This window comes from Mesocricetus auratus, unplaced genomic scaffold, assembly GCF_017639785.1.
Source record: "Mesocricetus auratus isolate SY011 unplaced genomic scaffold, BCM_Maur_2.0 Super-Scaffold_100033, whole genome shotgun sequence".
Taxonomy (NCBI): Eukaryota; Metazoa; Chordata; class Mammalia; order Rodentia; family Cricetidae; genus Mesocricetus; species Mesocricetus auratus.
Window position 1 is genome coordinate 8,297,386 of NW_024429213.1, and position 22,365 is coordinate 8,319,750.

Genomic DNA, 22,365 nt, shown 5'->3' on the forward strand with positions numbered 1-22,365 from the left:
TTCAGGCAATAGCACAACTTTATTTTCACTTCTAAAGTAAACCACAATTGACAACAACAAAGGAGACTGTGCAGTTCAACTTTTTATTTTAATAAAACCAGAATATGCACAGCACATGCAGTGCTAGCATCTAAACTAATACAATAAGCAACTACTAAAGCTACAGTGACTTGAGGGTCAATCTTTACATTCAGCAAGTTTAAACCCATTCTTAATTTTGAAACATAACTGAAAATATTGCTTGCTGATATAACTTGCTCAAATGCTATTGCTGAATGTCCAAGTCACTGAATATGCCAATACAACAAAGATAACCACATGTTTGAGGATTGCAATGTGCCAGACATTCACTGAAAAAAAATACAACTAAACAAAACTCACACAACAAACATCTGAGAATCTGGACACTTTGTATCAGTGTTTTGAAGTGTTTCATTAATATCTTAAGACAAGTGTATCAAAACCTTGGCATGATTTAGTTTCAAGTCGCCAATTTGTTTTTACTAACATCAGAAAGTTATGGCTACACCGCCAATGCCGGGTCTGCTTAATTTGACTTAAGAGTTTATTATGACTTAACATTAAAAGCTCACACTACCCCGAAATATATAATTTCACGCATACGGTGACATTCAACATTCAAGTGCCAGTGTTTTTGTACTGTCTTTTGGTCAAGTTTCTTTAAACTTTCAAAGAATCACTTTTAGGCTTACAAAAATAAATATTTGTCAAAATGTTCAATAAATATTACATAAAACTAGCAGCAAAAAGTATCTAGAAATCTGTCGTGTGCAAAGTTTTCTTCCCAACTATCATTCCCATGGTCCCAAATAAATTTTAGAATCTAGTCCCATCCCTTTCCTAGACAAGCTGCGTTCAACAATCTCCAAGAGACAAAATAAGATTGGAAGTTTAAGGACACGCACACAAGACATATATATAAAATTCTCTGAATGTGCAATAAAAGAAGTACTTTGTAAAAAGTTATGGGCAAAATGTACAAGGGCCTAAACCTAGACTAATTGAAATAGCACCATAACAAATGACCTCAATACTGTCAAGTGCACCTACTTAATAAAAGTTTTAGAACAAGGCACAATACACTTGAAAATCTATTGCACTTTAGGAAATTTTTGCCGTCTTCCTATGCCACTGCAAAAAGATTGAGCGTTTTGATCACTGCATTCTGGTCACAAAATTAGCCCAGAATTCCAAGTGGCATAGGCATTTTAGTGGTGGACAATGCTCGTCTTTGGCCAGATTTAGCATAAACAGACTATAAATACAATGGAAACCTATGCAACTAAAACTGACTAAACTGCACTGTAGAGCAGAATTGACACCTTGTGCAGTTATGTACATATTTCCAACCTGTGTGATCTCAAATTTCAGTTTGTTACTCTTCTGGAGCCATTTTTTTACAAAGTCTATAGTAAGCCAGTTTATCATCTCAACGCAGCTTGAACAGAGTAATGTGAATCGGCATTTAAAATAAAGCCTGCTGCATAATTCTTCCTGTTCATCCCCTCTTGACCAAAAAACATCAACACTAGCATGCGTTATTAGACCAAAAATCATCCAGAGCCCTAAATGAGGGCTGGTCATTGCTGTGGTCAGCCATTCTACCATTTCAATTTCTTTTATGGCAGGCATTTAAAAAGTCTAAGTAGATGAATTCTCCTAAAAACCTATTTCAAGTTATCAGACCTTTAAACTTTCCCTGTAATAACATGCCCACATTTGGCTAGCTCATAGTTAACGATCTGCCTAAACATTGAAAGAGGATTGCTGTATTTACTTGCATTAACTTTGAGAACAGTGCTTTGAATGTATGCATGTATTCATACATCACCTCATCATGACTGGAATGGCTTGTTTAAAGACTATTATCAGGTTCTAAATACCTATCCAGGATAGAGTGAGCAAATCAGAACTTTAACTTAATACAGTTTGCCACATTAGAAACTAATTCCATTAATATGCTTCAAGACGTTTGTTGTTTGTTTTTCCCCAATCTGCAAGTATCAAAGCCTTGATGAAGGCTACCACTTAAGTTTTTTCCTTATATTTATGGATGAATCGATGATTCCTGTTAAGTTGTATCACACCTGTGTGCCAAGGTTTGATTTTAGCCCAAGTTCAGTAAATTTATTTTGTCAAAAACAATTGGTATCTTGAGCATTACTGAGCCAACAGGACATCAAAATAAAAAGTTGTCTAAAGTTAAAGGCACAGTACATTAACAAACAAATGATCCTCAGTCACAAATTATAAATGCAGTTTGGGATAGGGGTAGGCGGGAGGGGAGTTAATCCAAACTACAGCAATGAAGTCTTCAAACCACCTTCGAACAGGGCTGCTGATTGTTCCTTTCATCTTTACTTGTGACCTTGAGCTCCCTTAAAAAAAAATTTCAGTGGAGAATCACAGCTGGTAATGTACTGCGAGTTCTTGAAGCTACACAAGGTATAGTCTGGCTAAGTTACATGTGGTTTCCATATTAGCTTGTGTTTGGCAGGGTGACCTACTGCAAAGCAGGCTCAGTTACCCCACCAGTCAACCCCCTGGGAGTTATAATTTCCTCCATATCCATCACTGTTGTAAAAGCCTCCATAGCCACCTAGTGAGAGATTTAAAAAGAAAAAAAGAAATTAATTAAGTCATCTATGGTTAGCAACAATCATTTCCTTCAGAAGTTATTAAAAGCAATCTATAATGCTGAATTTCCCTGAATGGTCTTAATAAAAATTATTATCATGAGATTTAAAACAAATACTACCTCCACCAAATCCTCTGCTGCTGCCATGGCCACCTCCACCACTGCGACTGCTGCTTGAGCGGCTGCTGCTGAAGCTGGAACTGCTGGCACCACTACTTTGTCGATAGTCTCTGGCACCAAACCCTCCACTAAATCGACTGCTGGAAGAGGCAGGATAAAGACTGATGTTGGCTCACAGGAAGGAAGGTATCCAACCCAACTCTTGTCAAACTTGCTAATAATTTCTAGTTCTTACTTACAAATTCCTTATGCAGCCATACTTTACAATACTGTTTTCAAAGGTATAAGCATTAATGGGCTGACACTAATTTATTGTAAACAAGTTTTAAAATACCAGTATGAATCATGTATGTACACACACACAGTTACCTCTTAGATCGTCCACGACTGCTACCCTTGTAGTGGTGTTCAAAAGCCATGTTTTCTAACCATGATGGCACTTCTTGTTTTGCCTCAACAAGAAGATCCAATAAATCCTTAGTAATATTTATGTTCCTTTCATTAAAGAATGAAGTGGCAAGACCTAAAACAGTTCCAAAAGGAAAAAGTAAAGATCTTCCAGAAAGGTAGCTTACCATTCTTACTTTTCTTATCACATAACAAAAAGAAATTACTATTCAGCTATTTAACCAATAAATACTGACTACATTTTTTTGAAAATAGGGTAATTTAACTGAGACTATAAAGTTCTAGGTGAGCATGTATCATGAAACACTGAGGGCAGTTCAAGGCAAGCCTGGTCTACACAGTCCCTCTTTCAAACAAAAAAATTCTTGTGCTTAGCATAACGAAAAATAACCATCAGTATAGCTGGTAACCAAACACTTACCAAGGTTTCCTACACGCCCTGTACGGCCTATGCGATGTACATATTCTTCAATATCACTAGGCAGGTCAAAATTAATAACATGTTTCACATTTGAAATATCCAGTCCTCTTGCTGCTACCTGAAATAATAACGTTTGTTATATATAGCCCACTAAAAGCAAATATTTGGACACAATAGAACAATAACAATTATACATACTGCCGTAGCCACTAGAATTGGGCTTTTTCCTGAGCGGAACTGGTGAAGGGCCTCTTCTCTATCTCTCTGAGAACGGTCTCCATGGATACTGGTACAGGCATATCCTTCATGATATAAGAAATCCTCCAGTGAATCTGCACCCTTTTTGGTCTCCACAAATACTAGGGTCAGGGAATCCTTGCCTGAATTTGAAAATAATGTGTTTACACTTAGGACATTTGACAATGTTTTGAATGGGGAGGAAAATGATGCAAAAGGATCCTCATTACACAGGCAGTCTAGAGAGCTACAACTGTCCATTTTTACCTGTTGCATTTAGGAGGTCAAGCAGAAATGACCGTTTGTCCATTTCCTCCACCCAAACCACTTTTTGTGTGATGTTCTCTGAAGTAGACCCAACTCTGCCTACAGCCAGAAAAATGTACTCATCCAAGAAATCACGGGCCAGCATCTGAAAAGAAAACCATTCTTTAATTTTGTAGTTTTATTGCATGTTATTTGTGGAAGTGTTCATGTCAAAAGGGATTGGGTCTCCCTTTTCATCATGTGGGTTCCAGGTACTGATACTGAATTCAAGTAGCAAACAATTTTACTCACTGAGCCATTTTGCAAGCCCTCCAACTATATTTTGTCACGCCCCCCCCTCCAAAACCTCTATTTTTGGTCAAGTGTGATGATATACACCTTTAATCCTAGCACCAGGAGGTTCAGAGAACAGTCTGGTCCACATAACAAAACCCTGAAAATACCTACTGAAATAAGGAAATCTTTAAGCAAGTGAGAATTGTGTAATAGTACCTGTATCTCCTTAGGAAAAGTAGCACTAAACATCATAGTGTGACGGACACCTTTTGGAGGCATAGTATCTTGTTCAACTATCCTGCGAATCTGAGGTTCAAACCCCATATCTAACATCCGGTCAGCTTCATCTAACACCAAGTATCTGTCATGAAAAACATTTAGTTAAGATTTTTGAAAAGAAATCAAGGTAATTTATGGCTTACCTGTTAATTAAATGATATAATCAGTGTAGCTAACACTGCATTTAATAGTTACATAGCAAACTTGCTAAGACGTTAAGTCATCCAAGATCAGTTACTTTTATTTAGTGTGTACACACACATGTACGTGAACAGGACAATCATGCAGGAGCCACTTTTCCTCCACCATGGCAGTTCTGGCAATTAAGTCATCAGACATGGCAAACCTGCTGAACCATCTTACTGGTGGTCCCTTTGTCCTTGGAACTAGTTACTGGCCTCTACTAATGTTAGCTGACTTTTCAACACTGATTGGAATTATGATGGATTAACTGTAAGCTAACAATGCTAACAGATACATACTTGCAGAAGTCCAATCCAATCTTTCCCCTCTCCATCATATCCACTAGACGTCCTGGAGTAGCCACTAACAAATGGCATCCACGTTCTAGGTCTCGAATCTGTTGACCAATTTCAGCACCACCATAAACAACACATGGACGAACTCGAGATCGGTATGAGAACTATAAACAAAAAGATACTCTATCAAATTCAATGTCAAGATTTTTACATGACCATAAATCTTTCATTAGAACCAATGGGAAAGCTATGAATCACTAAAATACATACTTTTCTGGCTTCCTCATAGATCTGCACTGCCAATTCTCTCGTTGGTGCCAGTACCAAGGAGATTGGGTATTGTTTGCGACGCCCATATCTTCCATTTTCCTAAGAATCAAAAATCTGTTAAATTACCTTTTAAAAAGAAAGTTCATTAGTAATTTATATACACCATAAAACTTCATTAGACTAGTCTTTTTTGTTTTTTTAAGACAGGGTTTCTCTGTATTGTTTTGGAGGCTGTCCTGGCACTCACTCTGTAGACCAGGCTGGCCTCGAACTCACAGAGATCCACCTGCCTCTGCCTCCTGAGTGCTGGGATTAAAGGCGTAAACCACCAACACCCGGCTAGACTAGTCTTAAGCACCATTTGGAATGCTCAATAGCTTCTTACAAGTTTCACAATAACTCCCATATAAGAAACATTGTAACTGGGCATACAGCTCAATGACAGAGCGCTTGCTTAGCATACAAAAATCCTCCTAGGTCCCATTCCCAACACTGGGGGAAAATTACCTTCATGGCCCTCAGAGCCTCTCCTGGGCCATCAGCATAAATCTGACTCAAGATGGGCAGGAGAAATGCTGCAGTTTTTCCAGAGCCTGTTTTAAGAAAAAGCATGTTCAACTGACCACAATAAAACTCTGCTTACTACTTCTCAATCAACACTGAAAGTTAACTAGTAGTTTTACTTTATGAATAAACGTCCCAAAAATTTTAAACCTCTTTAGCAGGTTAAAGCAAGAGTCAGCAAATTTAAGAACTATTCTCTAAAAAGGATTTACAGAATACAAACTAGACAATTTACGTACTTGACACTATAAATAGAATATTGCCAAATGTTCATGGCACACAAACCTACAAATATCTATATCTGCTTATTTACAAGTCAAAACCCCCAACATTTAGTCTTATCCAATGAACTTACCTGTTTGGGCACAAGCCATCAAGTCTCTTTTCTCTTTGATAATAGGAATAGCATGCTTCTGTACTGGAGTTGGGCGAGTATAACGAGTAAGCTCAATGTTTCCCATAATAATTTCTCCCATTTCAACATCGCTGAACTGTCAAGAAATTCAATGGCATGAAGTAAGTAGAAATGTTATTTGAGGGCATCCTGTTTTACACTAATATGTAAATAACAGCAAAAGTTTAACTTATATACTTAAGTTGGGCTTTTTGACTATTTCCTACTTCCTACTTCAGTGATAACTAAACTCAGCCAATATTTCCCTTTCCACAAACTCTATAGTTACACTTCTCTGTAGTTCAACAAAATACTTACACTTTCAATATGTGGAGGGCAGTTGTTGCCTGTTGCCTCGACTGGAATGTCGTCATATTTCTCAAAGTTAATCCCAGTATTGCCTCCAGAAAAGAGTTCCCTAAAATAAAAAATTGGTAAATTCACATGCAAAACCAGTGAGAAAAGCTTCATTAAAATTACGTGCCTCAAAAACTTACTGTTCCAAGCGTTCACTTGGCGGGAGTGGTTTTGACCAGTCATCTTCATCTGATTTGTCACACCAGCGACTGTTTCCGCCTCTTTCAAATTTGCCAAAGCCACTCCTGTCTCCACGGCTGCCAATACCATCATAGTCTCCCCGTCCACGATCGTCAAACCTAAGCATCAAAAGTAATAAATCAGAATCTTAACTATTATCAGATCATATTACCACTCCAGAAAAAGCACTTCATATAGATTATCTACAAAATGTCGACAGTTTGCTTTATTCTTATTGATAAATAAGTTTAGTTATCAAGCTATCATTTTTAAAAATCAGTATCTTGGACTGGAGAGATGGCTCAGAGGTTAAGAGCACTGGTTGATCTTCCGGAGATCCTGAGTTCAATTCCCAGCAACCACTTGGTGGCTCACAACCATCTATAATGAGATCTGGTGCCGCCTTCTGGCCTGAAGGCATTCATTCAGGCAGAACACTGTATGTATAAAAATCAGTATCTTCCTCGGGAGGCAGAGGCAGGCGGATCTCTGTGAGTTCGAGACCAGCCTGGACTACCAACCAAGCGAGTTCCAGGACAGCCTCCAAAACAACACAGAGAAACCCTGTCTCGAAAAACCAAAAAAAAAAAAAAAAATCAGTATCTTCCTTTATCCTACAGTCAGAGGCCACTCTTGCCTCATAAATTCTACCATTAAGAATTATAGCCTTACTGCCCTTTTCTGAAGAGAAAATATATTCAGTAGTAAAGATTAAAACAAAAAATAGCACCCAAACATCAATTGTTCAGGTTATACTATGAAGCCACTTAAGGGATAAGTCATGTGTGACAGCTTTTTAAATAAAAGGTTTAAAAACAAAAGCCAGGCGTTGGTGGCACACGCCTTTAATCCCAGCACTCGGGAGGCAGAAGCAGGCGGATCTCTGTGAGTTCAAGGCCAGCCTGGACTACCAAGCAAGTTCCAGGACAGCCTCCAAGACAATACAGAGAAACCCTGTCTCGAAAAACCAAAAAAAAAAAAGTCCATAAAGTGCTCAAGCAAATTAATCAGGTCATTCACTATGAAATTATCTTTTAGATACAGAACATAAAACTAGAGAAATAGAAACTGACTACATTTTTGGACTTGTACTTTTATATCTAATTTCTATGTAATAGGTTTAATCTTACAGCTAAGAAAATGTAGTAAGTAGACAAAATGCCCGACATCCTCTTTACCCTGACAAGGTAAAGATGTCAAATTAATGATCAATTCCTAAATGACTAATGTATACATGTCAAGTGATTTCACTTACCTTCCCCTTGATCCACTTCCACGATCACCAAAGAAACTAGACTTCCCTCTTGAATCACCCCGGGATCCAAAACTGCTGTATGCATCCTTATCTTTACTAGAACTCCACCCTGAACTGTCTTTGTCGTAGAATCCTGAAAGACAAACCCACCACCAATTCAAAAAAAAAAAAAAACTCCATCTTTCTGAATTCAGAATGTAAACATTCTAATGGTAGCAACAGAAAATAACGAAGACATAACAAATACGCCTGAGCCAGTTATACCTAGTCTCCAATTCTCTCCATCAGAAAGCACCAGATCATTTAATCTGACAGAATTATTTTGAATGAATACCATTCTAAGAGGTCAACAACTTTGCTTTTAGCAAGATGACTATGGTACTGACTTCTATCATATAACTGTTTTAATTCCCATTCACTTTACAGGTATGAATGAATTTACAAACAGCCATCATAGTTTGGTTATTTTTTAGTTCCAACAGCAAAAGTATAGGAATGATGCTGCTTTGTACACATAAACCACACTCTAACTAAATGTTATCATTTTTGTGGTTTATTTACAAGCTTAATGATAAAGACTAAAACAAACTTTCTCCCTTATATGCTCCCAATATGTCAAATGTAAATGTTTAATTAACTAAGTGGGGACCCCCAAGGACAGGTAGATTTGAGACAAGTAAGGATGACTAGCTTCAATGACATCTTATTAGTCAGACATTTACAAGTCACTTTCTATCTGCCTTTGTCTCTACCATTAGAGTCATGCGCTTTCACTAGCAATCAAGAATTTAATTGCTTCTGCAGGTCTCTTCCACTTGTAAAGTTTAAGATCCTGCTTGTTCTAATTTCTTTCTACAATAAAAAGTTCTTGTTCATCCCACATTAGACAATCACTCCCAAATCACTAGAATGTGCCTGATGTATCTTGTGGTAAGTCCATCTTCATTTTGTCATATATGCCAAGACAAAAACAAATTATTTCCATGTAGTTTGCATGACACAGCATGACACTCACCCATTTTTTTAAATTAAAATCAAGATATGATTAATTATAACAGATTAAGAGACTAATAAATCATATTGAAACCATGACACCAAAGATAAATTTTCCATGGTGTGACATCAGTTAAGGCTTTTAAAAGTTAGTAAGTCCCAGTCTTTTAAATCAATCCTGGTAGAAATTTATGTTTTCTAAGCTGTTTTGTTTTCCCTATGTTGATTAATTTCTAAATCAATTAGATTTGACAAAAGTGGTGTTAAGGACTCACCTTTAGTAGCTTCTCTGTTCCTTAAATGAGGAGGGATATAGCGCCCTTCTGAAAGAACACACAATTAGTACAAATGCCAAATAGTTTCACAGTAAAGCTTTCATCAAAATCCCTTAAAAAAAAGTGTAAAACACTAAAAAAATCTAATGGGTTGGTGAACAAGATTTGATTTTAAACCAGGCATATGCCTATAATCCTAGCCAAGGCAAGGCAGGAAGATCACCTCTAGTTCAAGGCCAGTCTAGCTACATAAACTTTTGTCTCCAAAAGTCATTTTAAAGCTAGTAGTTGACTGGGTGTGGTGGTACACGCCTTTAATCCCAGCAGAGGCCGGCAGATCTATGAATGAGACCAGCCTGGTCCACATAGAATACCAGGATAGCCTTTGTAGAGACCCTGTGTCAAAACAAGAGGGGCAACCACCTAGTAGTTAACTGGCTACTAGCAGCTTTTTAGCCTAATTTTCTTTGTACTTCTGGATTAAATAGTTGAAAAATTTGTTAGGATGATTAAAAATTCTCAATGTGGCAAAAAAACATGAAATTTTAAACAAGTAGCAAGGTAAACCTGCATATTGCTTAAAAATACATATATATAACATTGCTTACTGGATGGAAAGAAACGTAAGCTGAAAGGATCTGGGATATAAACCACAGAAGTCTACCTCAATAATTAACCTAATTAAAAGTATATATACTAACAGTACATATGTACATGTAAATATCACAGGGCACCTCTGTACATACATGCATAAAATTTGTTTACTGTGCCAACTAAAAATATTCTTTTTGGCACATAGGGCCTTACATATGCTATTCAAGAATGAACTTGATCACTGACCTATATATCTTATAACTTCTAGCCAGTGAAAACACATTGTAACAGCGTTCATATTTTAACATCCAAGAAAATATTAAAATTACCAAGTTCTGATATTCAATATATCCATAAAATGTTTTACTTACTGCTTGCTGTACTTCCTCCAGTCTGATTATCTGAAGAGTTCAGGTCTAGGCCAGCAAACTACAAGAAAATCAGATTGCTTTTAGTCTTCATGTTTAATGAAATAAAGCCAATTTGTGCCTTCTACACCATTTTCTAATCCCACATTCAAAGTTGCCCCATGGAGTCCAGATATTGAAAATTGAGAATGTGACCAAAAAAGCACTGTTTTTTCCATAGTAAAAGCTCCTTATTCGACAAACTAAAACTTAGTTACAACGAATCTCAAAATTTAGCCAGGCATGGTGGTATGCACCTGTGATCCCAGCATTCTTAAGTGGCTAAAACATGGATATGGAACTGAAGTTCCCAGATCACTGCTCCCTTGTGGCCCCCATGGTGCAACATATAGACAGGCAGACTCACACACACACAAAATAATTTTTTTCTAAGTTTGAGGTCAGGCAGACCAAAAAATGGTTTTAAAGCATGAAATAGGTGCTCAAAATATAGTTCAGTTGGTAGGGTACTCGATCCAATTGATGTATGAAGCCCTGAGTTTTAATCCCTAGAATCACATAAACCAAGTGTGATGGTTCATGCCTATAGTCCCAGTATCAGAAGTGGAGGCAGTTAGATCAGGACTTCAAAGCCATTCTCAGCAATATAGGGACTTTCCAGGCCACCCTGGGCTACATCAGACCCTGCTTATTTAAAAAAAAAAAAAACACGTTAAATGAGTATAGGATGTTTTAGTCACGACACCACTAACTTTCTATTTATTACTTTAAGCCTGAAAGCACATACAAAGACAAATTCCAAATATATTCTTTAGTTCCTTTATTCTCAAATACAGCAAATATATTAAATTGGAATAGCACTGCATAAAACAAAATTTTGGTAATACCCTCACCAAAACACTGTTGGAGTGAAACTGAATTCCTATTCTGCCATTTAACTGTAAGTTCACAGAACTAGTCATGAATAGTCTTTGATGTTCTTACTAAAGAACATTTTACTGGCTTCAACGTTCCAAGTCTACTCATACTTGTAAGTCAAAGGCATCAAGATTCTACAAAAATGCTGCAAGCTGTCTTCGTGGGCCTTTTAAAAATTTGCTTATATGTATATGTGTGTGCCTGACAGAGCTCTCGAGTGGGGTGAACATCTCACTATGTAGCCTTGGCTAACCTCAAACACTATGTAAAACAGGCTGTCTTGAACTCAAGAAATCCTGCCTATGCTGGGTCATTGGGCTTGGTGACAGTCCTCTTTACCTGCTGAACCCTACTGTCAATGTAACTAATCCACTTAGGAGCATAAACCACAAATGAAAAGGAACCCGACCCCCCCCCCAAAAAAAGCCATGAAACATGAAAGACTGAACTGGTATATTTTTATTACATGTTCATAAATAGTAGCTAACAGTATCACTGCAGTCACTGAAAGTTGAATTTAGATGTAACCTCATTGCTATTAGCAAAAATGTCACGTTTTGTCCTAGTAGTTATCATTTAAAGCTACACTTACTACCATTCCAGGTGTTTAAATTATTTGGCAACATTGAAGTTAAAAATGCACTATTGGTACTGTCACGAACTTAGAAGTTGAATGACCGGAAATTCCTAAATTTTCAGTTAAATCCATTACAAATTCATGAAAGGCTCTTGGGAATATAATCAGTGCTAAAACTGGGGAGAGCCTCTGCCCTTGACACCAGGCAGCACTCGTCCTTTCTTTTTAATGTAGCACCAATAAGTAATGTTACAGTGTTACACTAGTGAAGATGCATTGTAGCGGCTCACTGGCCCGAGGCTAGGAGGCAACGACAGATGGACGGATCACGGATGGATCGCACATCTCTTCTGCCTCACCTAGAAAAGGAATCTCGATTAAAGGAATCAGACACCAGGCTTGATCTACATCCCCGTTTTACTTCAACGGCGGCAACAAGTCAACAACAAAACTGTTGCCATAGTCTGGGCATTTTGCCTCTAGACGGATTACAATTGGGCGCGCAATCCTTCCCGGCGCCCAGGAACAAGCCGGCGTGCCGAGTTCGGGGCTCCGTGGTCGGATCCTCGCCGAAGGCTAAGGGCCGCGCCGGGTGGCTCGCGTCACCGCCGAGCCCGGCGCCAGTGCGCACGCAGCGGCCACGGCCTCCTTCCCCCCTCCTCCCCCCCCCCGCCCAATCCGCCCTGAAATTTCTGCGTCACAAAACTTTCCACTCGGGAACCGCGGCTTCCCATGCCGCGACGCACCGGTCCCGCGGTGGCGGAGAAACCGGGATGAAATGCGCGCGAGCCCGGTGGCGGGCAGGCGGGGTTGGGGGGGGGGGAGCCGGGGGTTGCATGGCTCAGCCAGCCTGCGCCACACAAAGGAGGCTGCCGCCATGAGCCCGCGCACAGGCAAGCCCCCTCCCCCGCGGGGCGCCCCCTCCCCCCGCGGGGCGCCCCCTCCCACATTCCAGCGCTGCGCGGCCACTCTGCTAACCCGCGTTTGGCCGCCGCTGCCTCCTCCCGGGCTTAAGAAGAAGCACGAGCACGGAAGCCATGGAAGTGGAAACCCCCAGAAATCCGGGGTCAAGAACTACCCACCTCTGGCAGCGTTGCGCCACGCCGCGCAATCCCCTCCCCCCCCACCCCCTGCCGGTCACTAATCAACCAGGGTGAGCGCGCGCGCGCGCCCGCAAGAGCGCGCCCCTCCCCCTCCGCTCGCCTGCGCACACACAAAAGCCGCCATTGTGCTCGGGCCGGGGACAATACCTGAAAGCGAGCCGGGCTGGCGGGGCAGCCGGCACTAGCACTCCCCGCAACCACCCAGTCCCTCCACGGCCCCCAGACAGTGATACCCGCAGGCCCGAGCCCCCAGGAAAACGGGAAGGACAAAACAGAACTTAGAGCTGCGCCACAAAGCAGGTCAGGGGGAGAGATTAAAGCAGGAGCACCGCAGCTCACCTGCTGGTCCAGCCCGAGCGCATTTTCCACTGCCACATGACTCATCCCTGAAGAGTACCGAAAATTCGGAGTCTTCCGCTGCTGAGCAAGAGCTGGCTCTACCGCAATGGCCCTCTCACGGGAGAACTGCGGCTTTGAAGCGCACCGCGCGGCCACCGACCGTATATACCAAGTCGGAGGACTGCTACGTCATCACGTAAGACGTATGCCCTCCTCTCAGGAGGTTGTTCCCTGCCGCTAGGATTTCTGCCTAGCTACTGCGCCTTCCTCGGGTTGTTCTCGTGAGACTTCCTATTCAGTCCAGCCACCCCTTCGTTGTGCGGACATAGAGAACCCCGCATTAAATGCTGCTTTGGTTCTCTTGGGTTTGGATTCCCCTGCTCCTGTTAATACCCTAATCTTAATGTTTTCTCGAGATCTCGCGAGAAATCCTCTCCGTCCGTCCTCTAGCAATGAGGCCGGCCCTGAGACTTAAACTGGGCCTATGTGCTGCGTCTTCCCTCCCCCGTGCACCCAGTTTTCATCTTTCTTTCTAGCACTCTCCCTTTTCTCTCAGTCCCCGGCCTTGAAAATGATGTACTAGGAGTCTTTGTCTGGCCTGATGCGCCTCCGCTCTTGGCCGGTGCATCTTTTCCGTATAGCAGACAAAATGAGGACCGGCACGGGGGGGTGGGAGGGGGAGAGGGGGGAGTCACGTGATCGTGGGTGTCCGGCGCGGTGGCCATTTTGTGAAGAAGGGAAACTGGTTTGAATAGTGCTGGGAACGGGAGGGAGGGGTGAGAAGACTAGAGGGGGAGGGGAGGAGGGAAGGGGAAAGGAAGCTGGATTAGGAAAGGAAAAAAGGCTGGATGGTGCGGCCTGAGCAGGGAGTGTAAGGGACGTGCCTGCCTGTGGCTGCAGGCTTCATAGCGCCGTTGCCTAGGTAGCGGGTACGCCACCCACACACACCCGCTTAAGAAGGAACAATGAGACTATCTCACGCGAATCTAGAGCCGGCAGTCTGGGACCCTCCCAGGACTCAGCCTCCGCGAGTGTGCGCATTATTGCGGGGCCCTGTGTTCTTCCGCGCGCCACTCCTGGCTCCGGGCCTTTGATTGATGGCGCAGCAAGGGACTCCGCAGGTTTCCAACAACTTTCCTAGGACCCCGAGGAGTCGAGTGTGTGTGACTGGGCACAATCTGTACCTGCTGGAGGAGCTGGGATGGGGGATCACCTGCCTGAGGTGATCCCCCGCCCCAGGCTACTACAGTGGACAGGGAATAGGAAGAAAAGGGGATGTATCATTCGATGGCCTCTTCTGATAGACCCCCCCTCTCCTAGGCGGAGCACGCGCAGTCTCAGCTTCAAAAACACAAACCCTTAAACAACAAAACCAAAAAATAGTCCATTCCGTCAATGGCCACACATACAATCCCCAGGCAAGTTGCTTTCTGGCTTTGGTTCTCAATTTTTCTCACCTATAAGAGAGTCCACTAGAGTACAAATCCCTGTTGTTCTTACTGTTTTAAAGATACTCATTATGTAACAATTGGGGGAGGTTTCTTTTGTTCTTATTGAGGTTGCAGTCGCAATATGTTATACTTACAACAGATGCTTTGTTTTGTTTCTTAGTAAACCAATGAGTTTATTGGGTTTACTTAGTGAAGCTGCAACTTTTTGTTTTGTTTTGTTTTGTTTTACCAGACAGGGTTTCTCTCTATTGTTTCGGAAGCTGTCGGTCCAACCCGGCCTCGAACTCAGAGAGATCCGCCTGCCTCTGCCTCCCGAGTGCTGGGATTAAAGGCGTGCACCACCACCGCCCGGCGAAGCTGCAACTTTTTTAACACTTATTTTTTTGTTTGTTTGGTTGCTTGGTTTTGGGTTTTAGAAACAGTTTCTCGTCAGGCAGATCTCTGTGACTTGGAGGCCACCCTGGTCTATAGAACGAGTTCCAGGACAGACTAAAGCTACACAGAGAAACCCTGACTGGAAAAGCAAAAACAAACTAAATAACCAATATAGTTAAGTTATATATTAAGAGGCAGAGAGAGCTGGGCGTTGGTGGCGACCGCCTTTAATCCCAGCACTCGGGAGGCAGAGGCAGGCGGATCTCTGTGAGTTCGAGGCCAGCCTGGTCTACAAAGTGAGTTCCAGGACAGCCTCCAAAGCCACAGAGAAACCCTGTCTCGAAAAACCAAAAAAAAAAAAAAAAAAAAAGGCAGAGAGATGGTTCAAGGGTTAAGTGCAGACCTTCCATTCCTACCACTTAGGTCAGGTGATTCACAGCCCTTACAACTCCAGCTCCAGGATTCTGATGCCTTCTGGCCTCCAGGGTACCCCCGCATGACCAGGCATATGCAGAATTTAAATTACATAGTAAAATATGCAAAACCAGGGGTGTACTGGAAAGATGGCTCAAAGGTTAAGAGAACCGGCTGCTCTTGCAGAGAACCTGGGTTCCATTTCCAGCACCCACGTGGTGGCTCACAAGCACCCGTAACTCCAGTCCCAGGAGATACACGGCCCTTTTCTGACCTCCTCAGACGGCAGGCATGCACACATAGTAGTCATTCATGCAGGAAAACACTCATAATTTTTTCATTGAAAGCCGGTTGTGGTGATGCATGCCTTTAATCCCACACTCAAGAGGCAGAGGCAGGGAGATATCTGTGAGTTCAAATCCAGCCTGGTCTATGTAGTCAGACCTGGACTCAAAAAAATAAAGTAAAATAAATAGATTTGGTACTGGAGAGATGACTCAGCAGTTGAGAGCACTTAACTGCTCTTGCAGAGGACCCAACTTGGGATCCCAGAAGTGACATCCTACTGCTCACAACTGTGTATAACTTTATTTACACAGGATTCAGTGCTTTCTTCTGGCTTCCAAGAGCACAGCATGAATGTAGTATATATACAGACAAGGCACACACATATACATAAATGAAAATTAAATATATTCGATATGTAAATTCTCCCCAACTACTGTGCGGCTTACATATGCAAACTAGACGAGTGTGTTGCTTCCACTATTGAGGTACCATGAACAGCTTGCTGTCCGTGGCATTTTCTCTTTTTTTTTTTTTTTTTTTTTTTGGTTTTTCGAAACAGGGTTTCTCTATTGTTTTGGAGGCTGTCCTGGAACTCGCTCTGTAGACCAGGCTGGCCTTGAACTCACAGAGATCCGCCTGCCTCTGCCTCCCGAGTGCTGGGATTAAAGGCGTGCGCCACCAATGCCCGGCGGCATTTTCTCAAATAGCGAGCTCTTAGTAATATTCTAAACAAAACAGCACCATCTTCCTTCAATTAATGACGTCAGCTGCAGTGAACAACAGTTTGGTGTATATGGAAACAGCACTTAGATGATGATGTAGGTTTGCATCTACATGGGTATCCATTGGCTCAATTCTCTCTTGTATGGGACTGATTAGCTTCTAGCATGTCTGGCTCTGCTGACTACATACCGGGAGCCCTTGCCAGTGGTTTCATCAACCCCAAAATACACACATTTCCACAGTGCCTCTTTTAAAACCATTAGGCTTAGTGATTCCTATGGTCCTGTGGTGATCTGAATGAGAATGGCCCCCATAGCCTCATATGTTTTAACACTTGGTCCCCAGTTGCTAGAACCGTTTGGGAAGGATTAGGAGGTGTGGCCTTGTTGGGGAGGTGTGTCACTGGCAGTGGCCTTAGAGGTTTCCTTATTTCCAGTCTCTCTCTGTCTCTCTCTGTCTGTCTGTCTCTCTGTCTGTCTGTTTCTCTCTCTCTCTCTCTCTCTCTCTCTCTCTCTCTCTCTCTCTCTCTCTCTCCCTCTCTCTCTCTGCCTTCTGCCTGTGGTTCAAGATGTAAGCTGTCAGCCTTCCCTGCCACCATGCCTCTGCTCTGCCATCGTGTACTCTAACCCTCTGAAGGCATAAGCCCAGTTATAAATGCTTTCTTTCATAAGTTGCCTTGGCCATGGTGTTTTATCACAGCAATAGAAAGAAACTCAAATGGGTCACTCACTTTCTGCTATGAGATTGGATGATTCACAGAACACATTACTGAGGTTTGTTCTAAGTTTTGCTTTCAATTCCTTTCCACATAAATCTAGACAAATAGGAGTCCACTATTCAAAAGCTGTAAATTCTGGGAGCTACTCATGCTGCATGTAACACAGGGAGATTGGCTAACCTGCTTCTGGGCTTTGTTTTACTTGTGTAGAATACACGTACCGGGCACTGCCATGGAACCCCCCCCCCATCAAATATACAGCCGTTTCCTATTTTCAATTAGCCCTGACTCAGAGGAATACTTAGTTCAAACTACTAGGGGGTTATTAATAAGTTATTATTGGAGCATCAAATGTACAGGAAATGGGGTGCTGGAGAAATGACTTAGTGGTTAAGAGCATGTGCTAGAAAGGATGAAAGACAGATTTCCAGCCCCCACCTCAGGCTGCTCCCAACCTCCAGTAACTGCAGCCCCAGAGTGGATCCCATGGCTTGTTCTGGCCTCTGTAGGCACCTACATGAATGTGCACAGAAACATACATGCACACATAAATAAAATCTATTTTAGATGTACAAGAAATGGGGAAACACAAAGATTTGTCTTCAAACATATTCACTCTGAAAAGGAGTGGCATGCAGGCTTACAGCAGCTAAATTTAGGGCCTTTCCCTGCCCCAAATGACCATCCCATTAAGGAGTGATTTACAAAGTGTTACTGTCAGTAGCTATCAATAGTGTTCTATTGCTATAGAGAGACACCATGACCACAGCAACTTTTATAAAGGAAAACATTTCATTGGGCCTGGCTTACAGAGGTTTAGTCCATTATCATCGTGGCAGGAACCATGACAGCATGCAGGCAGACTCGGTGATGGAGAAGGAGCTGAGAGTTGTACATCTTGGCCTGCAGGCAGCAAGAAGAGTACTGGGCCTGGCCTGGGCTTTGAACCCTCAAAGCGCAGCCCCAGTGACACACGTCTTCCAACAAGGCCACACCTCCTAATCCTTCTAGTCCTATCAAGTTGTTCCACCCCCTGTCACTAAACATTCAAATATATGAGCCTCTGGGGCCATTCTTATTCAAACCGCCACAATAACCTAAAAAGGGCCAAAAATTACTGACACCAGAGACTTTTCCTACTCACTTTCCTACCTTCACAGGTATTTTAAGCTAACAGCCTTTATTGAAGCAAACATTATCTGCACCACACCCCCAGAAACCAAGACCTGAAGGTATCCTGCCAGGGAGGACAGTGGGGGAGCCTGAAAATGCAGTTCTAGAACAAGTAGTTAGCTCCCTGTTCTAGGGCTTACAAGCCTTGTGAGTGGGGCAACTCACTTGACATCTCAATGTTTTGGTAATATCTCCACAGTGGGAATAAAAGCAGTTTCTAGGGGATACAAAGATTCTTCAACAGTCAAGAGTGCTGGCTGTTCTTCCAGAGGAACAGGGGTGGTTCTTAGCACCTATGTCGGATGACTCACAATAACCTGTAACTCCTGCTACAGGGAATCAAATGCCCTCTTATGGCCTCTGCAGACACACATGCGCGCGTGCGCGCGCATGCACGCGCATACACACACACACACACACACACACACACACACACCATCCAATCACCCAGAAATACACACATACACATAAATAGAAATAAATATTTTATGTGCATTGGTGTGAGGGTGTCAGATCCCCTGGAACTGAAGTTACAGACAGCTGTGAGCTGCCATGTGGTTGCTGTGAATTGAACCTGGGTCCTTTGGAAGAACAGCCAGTGCCCTTAACCACTGAGCCATCTCTCCAGGCCCTGGCATAAATACTTTTTTAAAAAGTAGTTTCTATCTCAAGAAGTGGTTGGGATTCCTGGTCTCACAGAGAGAAGGAAACAGAGCTTGGTCTGGGGTAGCTCTATAAAACCACTCCTGTAACTGGCTTCCCCAGCAGGATAGGTTGCTGTGGGGAGCACACACACAGCCTCACTGGTAAAACCTCCATTGTACCACCACCTGGCATGGCCATTCTTTGTGAACACAGAGACAGGCTGGAAATTGTTACACCTTCCTGTGCAAGGTTCAACACCCAGATGCCTAGCAGATGTTGAATGGTAGTTAGACAGTGCAAGTACTTGCCCTGGGCCAGGCCAGTCGTAATGTGGAACATGGGCAGAGACGTTGTTTGGCTTCCACAGATGGCCTTAAACAAACTTTATTGCCATTCTTTGCACTCAAGTAACCTAAAACCCAGGGCAGAATTAACTGGACTGTTGCGCAGCTGGAAGTTAGTTAAGCAGTAATCAAGGGATTTCCAGAGCTGGACACTTCAGGGCCATTCATGAACGGTCACACTTCATTTTAGCTTGGATTGGGGATAAAGTTCAAGGAAAGTGTAACATGCCTATAATTAAAGGACTGTGTGTGTGTGTGTGTGTGTGTGTGTGTGTGTGTGTGTGTGTGTGTGTTGCCAAGGACCCTACCACTTAGTTACTTCCCCAGCTCTCCTTTTTGGTTTGTTTGTTTGTTTGTTTGTTTGTTTGTTTTGAGACAGGCTCTTACTATGTAGCCCAAGCTAGCCTCAAACTTGAGGTAAGCCTCCCTCAATCTCCCTAGCGCTAAGATTACAGGCCTGAGCTACCACTTCTGGCTCAGAGGGATAATTAGAAGTATGGAGGTGCTGGGTGGTCATGACAGATGCCTTTAATCCCAGCATTGGGGGGGGCAGAGACAGGTGGATCTCTGTGAGTTCTAGGCTAGCCTGATCTACTGATTGAGTTCCAAGAAAGCCTCCAAAGCTACAGAGAAACCCTGTCTCAAAACAACAACAAGAAAAAGAAGTATGGAGGTAAAAGTACTTGCCTACTGAGTATCTTTTCATGCTATTGTTTGTGACAAGGTCTTATGTTGCTGAGGCTGGTCTTGAGCTCCAGGGAACCTGCTTTTGCCTTCCAAGTATTGGGATTCCAGTGAAGAGCATCATGCCAACCTGGGTCTCCTCTTTATTGCTTTTGTTGCTGCTTTGTTTTGTTTTTAGGTTTTAGAATCAGGGCCTCAAACTCACAGAGATCCACCTGCCTCAGCCTCCCAAGTGTGGGGATTAAAGACATGTGCCACCATGCCTGCCCTCCTCCTTGTAATCATCTTTTGGATTTTTGGTTGATTCGAACTTAAAGAAAAACAGATTTGTTTCCAATGCTGAGCTATAAAACTTAGGGGAATGTGACTTCGGAGGCTGCTAACAATAAAGGAGAAAGGAGATCTGGGACCAGCAATTATGGTACAGACCTGTAATCCTGGCCCTTGGAAGGCTAAGGAGGAAGGATTTTGAGTTTGGGGCCAGCATGGGCTACATAACGAGACTGATGGGGTGAAGATCTCAACTAGCAAAGCTCTTGCCCCAGAAACATGCCAACCCCAGTTTTAATCCATGGAACCCAAGGTAAAAGGGGAGAAGCAACTCCACAAAACCCGTCTGACCCCCACATGGAGTCCATGGCATGCTTGCCCCCCACCACACACACACACACACACTAATAATAATAATAGTAATAATAAATTAGGAGGAAGGTCCTGAACTCAGTATACACTAGCCCTTCCTCCTTCCTATTCAAGTGTTAGGACTGATACATATAGAACCAGGAATGCTATAGGCAATACCTAAAATACTGACCTGAAACCTGCCTTCCTTCAGCAAACTTGGCAAGGCCAAAACAAAATTAGATTAAAGGGTATCTTCTCTGCCATTTAAACTGCTAAAAATATGTTCAAACTAGTAGACTAACCCAGTGACTTCTTCCTTCCCATGTGCAAATGACTGTGCAGTCTGAAGGCTAACAATAGAGAAGTCATGGGCAAAGGGTAACCTGGGAGCTCAGGGACTCACCTGCCTGGAGGAGGCCATGTTGCTTATTAAGTCATGGGGCCTTTTTTTTTGAGGGGGGGTTCGAGACAGGGTTTCTCTGTATTGTTTTGGAGACTGTCCTGGAACTTGCTCTGTAGACCAGGCTGGCCTCGAACTCACAGAGATCTGCCTGCCTCTGCCTCCTGAATGCTGGGATTAAAGGTGTGCACCACCAATGCCCGGCGTCATGGGGCTTTTTTTAGCAGACTGTCATAGGTGTTGTAGAACTTGAAAACTGGCCCTGCCTGGACTGCCAGTCCTGTTTGGTTTTGCTTTTCGAGACAAGGTCTCTCTGTGTAGCTTTGGAGCCTGTCCTAGAACTTGCTTTGTAGTCCAGGCTGACCTTGAACTCACAGATCCACCTGCCTCTGCCTCCTGAGTGCTGGGATTAAAGGCGTGTGCCATCAAGACCCGGCTAAACTGCCAGTCTTTTTTTTTTAAGGTTTTTTGAGACAAGGTTATTGTTTTGGAGGCTGTCCTGGAACTGGCTCTGTAGACCACGCTGATCTCAAACTCACAGAGATCCACCCGCCTCTGCCTCCCGAGTGCTGGGATTAAAGGCGTGGGCCACCAACGCCCGGCTTTTGAACTGCCAGTCTTATATTGGAATTACATAGTTTTCCTTTGATAAAACTAATTCACTCTTTCCCCTTCTTCCTCCTTAGTGATTATTGCTGTCATTGGTTGACAGGCCTTGATGGCTAATGGGATATAATCACGTTTAAATTTTAAAAACCTTTTCAATGTTTTCTCTTTCAATTCTTTGACGTGTGGATTCAACATTAAGATGGAAAAAATCTTTAAACCCTTTTATGAGTTCAAGTCTACTTTATGGTTCTTGCAGAATAAATGAAAGCTTGTGGCTGTACACTTTACACCTTCACTTGAATAATAATTCCATTAGTTAAGTGTTATTTTATGCAAAAATAGAGAAAGTTAGCAATGCTATTTCTTCCACCAGAATTGTTTTATGAAAGGAAAAAGGCTGCAGCTCACCAACTGCCGCCCACTGTTTCTTCTCTGAAATGTTTTCCGTCGGTTTAAGTTGCCGTCCACACAGCTTGACCTTGTATATAAGAAATGGTACTGACTGTGTGAACCAGAATTTGTACTTCAAATGTTTATGTTCTGCTTCAAAGTTTTGATCATCCGTATACAGCAGCTCATGTGTT

At 42.6% G+C, this 22,365-nt stretch overlaps 1 protein-coding gene and 1 long non-coding RNA gene across 4 annotated transcripts in view; one reads left to right on the forward strand and one right to left on the reverse strand.

Moving 5' to 3' along the window:
* Nucleotides 1-13,486, reverse strand: Ddx3x (DEAD-box helicase 3 X-linked). Of its 3 annotated transcripts, none has more exons than XM_013120850.3 (17): nucleotides 13,334-13,486; nucleotides 10,400-10,457; nucleotides 9,435-9,479; nucleotides 8,167-8,299; nucleotides 6,872-7,030; nucleotides 6,693-6,792; nucleotides 6,336-6,471; nucleotides 5,924-6,009; nucleotides 5,417-5,515; nucleotides 5,150-5,310; nucleotides 4,605-4,749; nucleotides 4,113-4,257; nucleotides 3,807-3,988; nucleotides 3,609-3,726; nucleotides 3,149-3,302; nucleotides 2,780-2,919; nucleotides 1-2,620 (listed from the first exon to the last, which is right to left on the reverse strand). In XM_013120850.3, exons 1-17 carry the CDS (start codon nucleotides 13,376-13,378, stop codon nucleotides 2,541-2,543), a joined length of 1,986 nt encoding a protein of 661 aa, XP_012976304.1. In that variant the 5' UTR covers nucleotides 13,379-13,486; the 3' UTR covers nucleotides 1-2,540.
* The window catches only part of LOC110342836, an 18,834-nt gene continuing 9,860 nt past the window's right edge, over nucleotides 13,392-22,365 (forward strand). The window contains exon 1 of the long non-coding RNA XR_002384997.2: nucleotides 13,392-13,529. This is a non-coding gene — a long non-coding RNA (uncharacterized LOC110342836). The remainder of the gene's footprint in view (nucleotides 13,530-22,365) is intronic.

Bases quoted from the DNA above. Each gene is read 5' to 3' on its own strand.
- Ddx3x (XM_013120850.3), bottom strand. From the start codon at position 13,378: ATGAGTCATGTGGCAGTGGAAAATGCGCTCGGGCTGGACCAGCAG. The intron at 9,480-10,399 runs GTAAGTAAAACA...TTCTTTCAGAAG, and splicing joins TGGAGGAAGTACAGCAAGCA to GGCGCTATATCCCTCCTCAT. The intron at 2,621-2,779 runs GTAGTATTTGTT...ATCTCTCACTAG, and splicing joins CAGCAGAGGATTTGGTGGAG to GTGGCTATGGAGGCTTTTAC.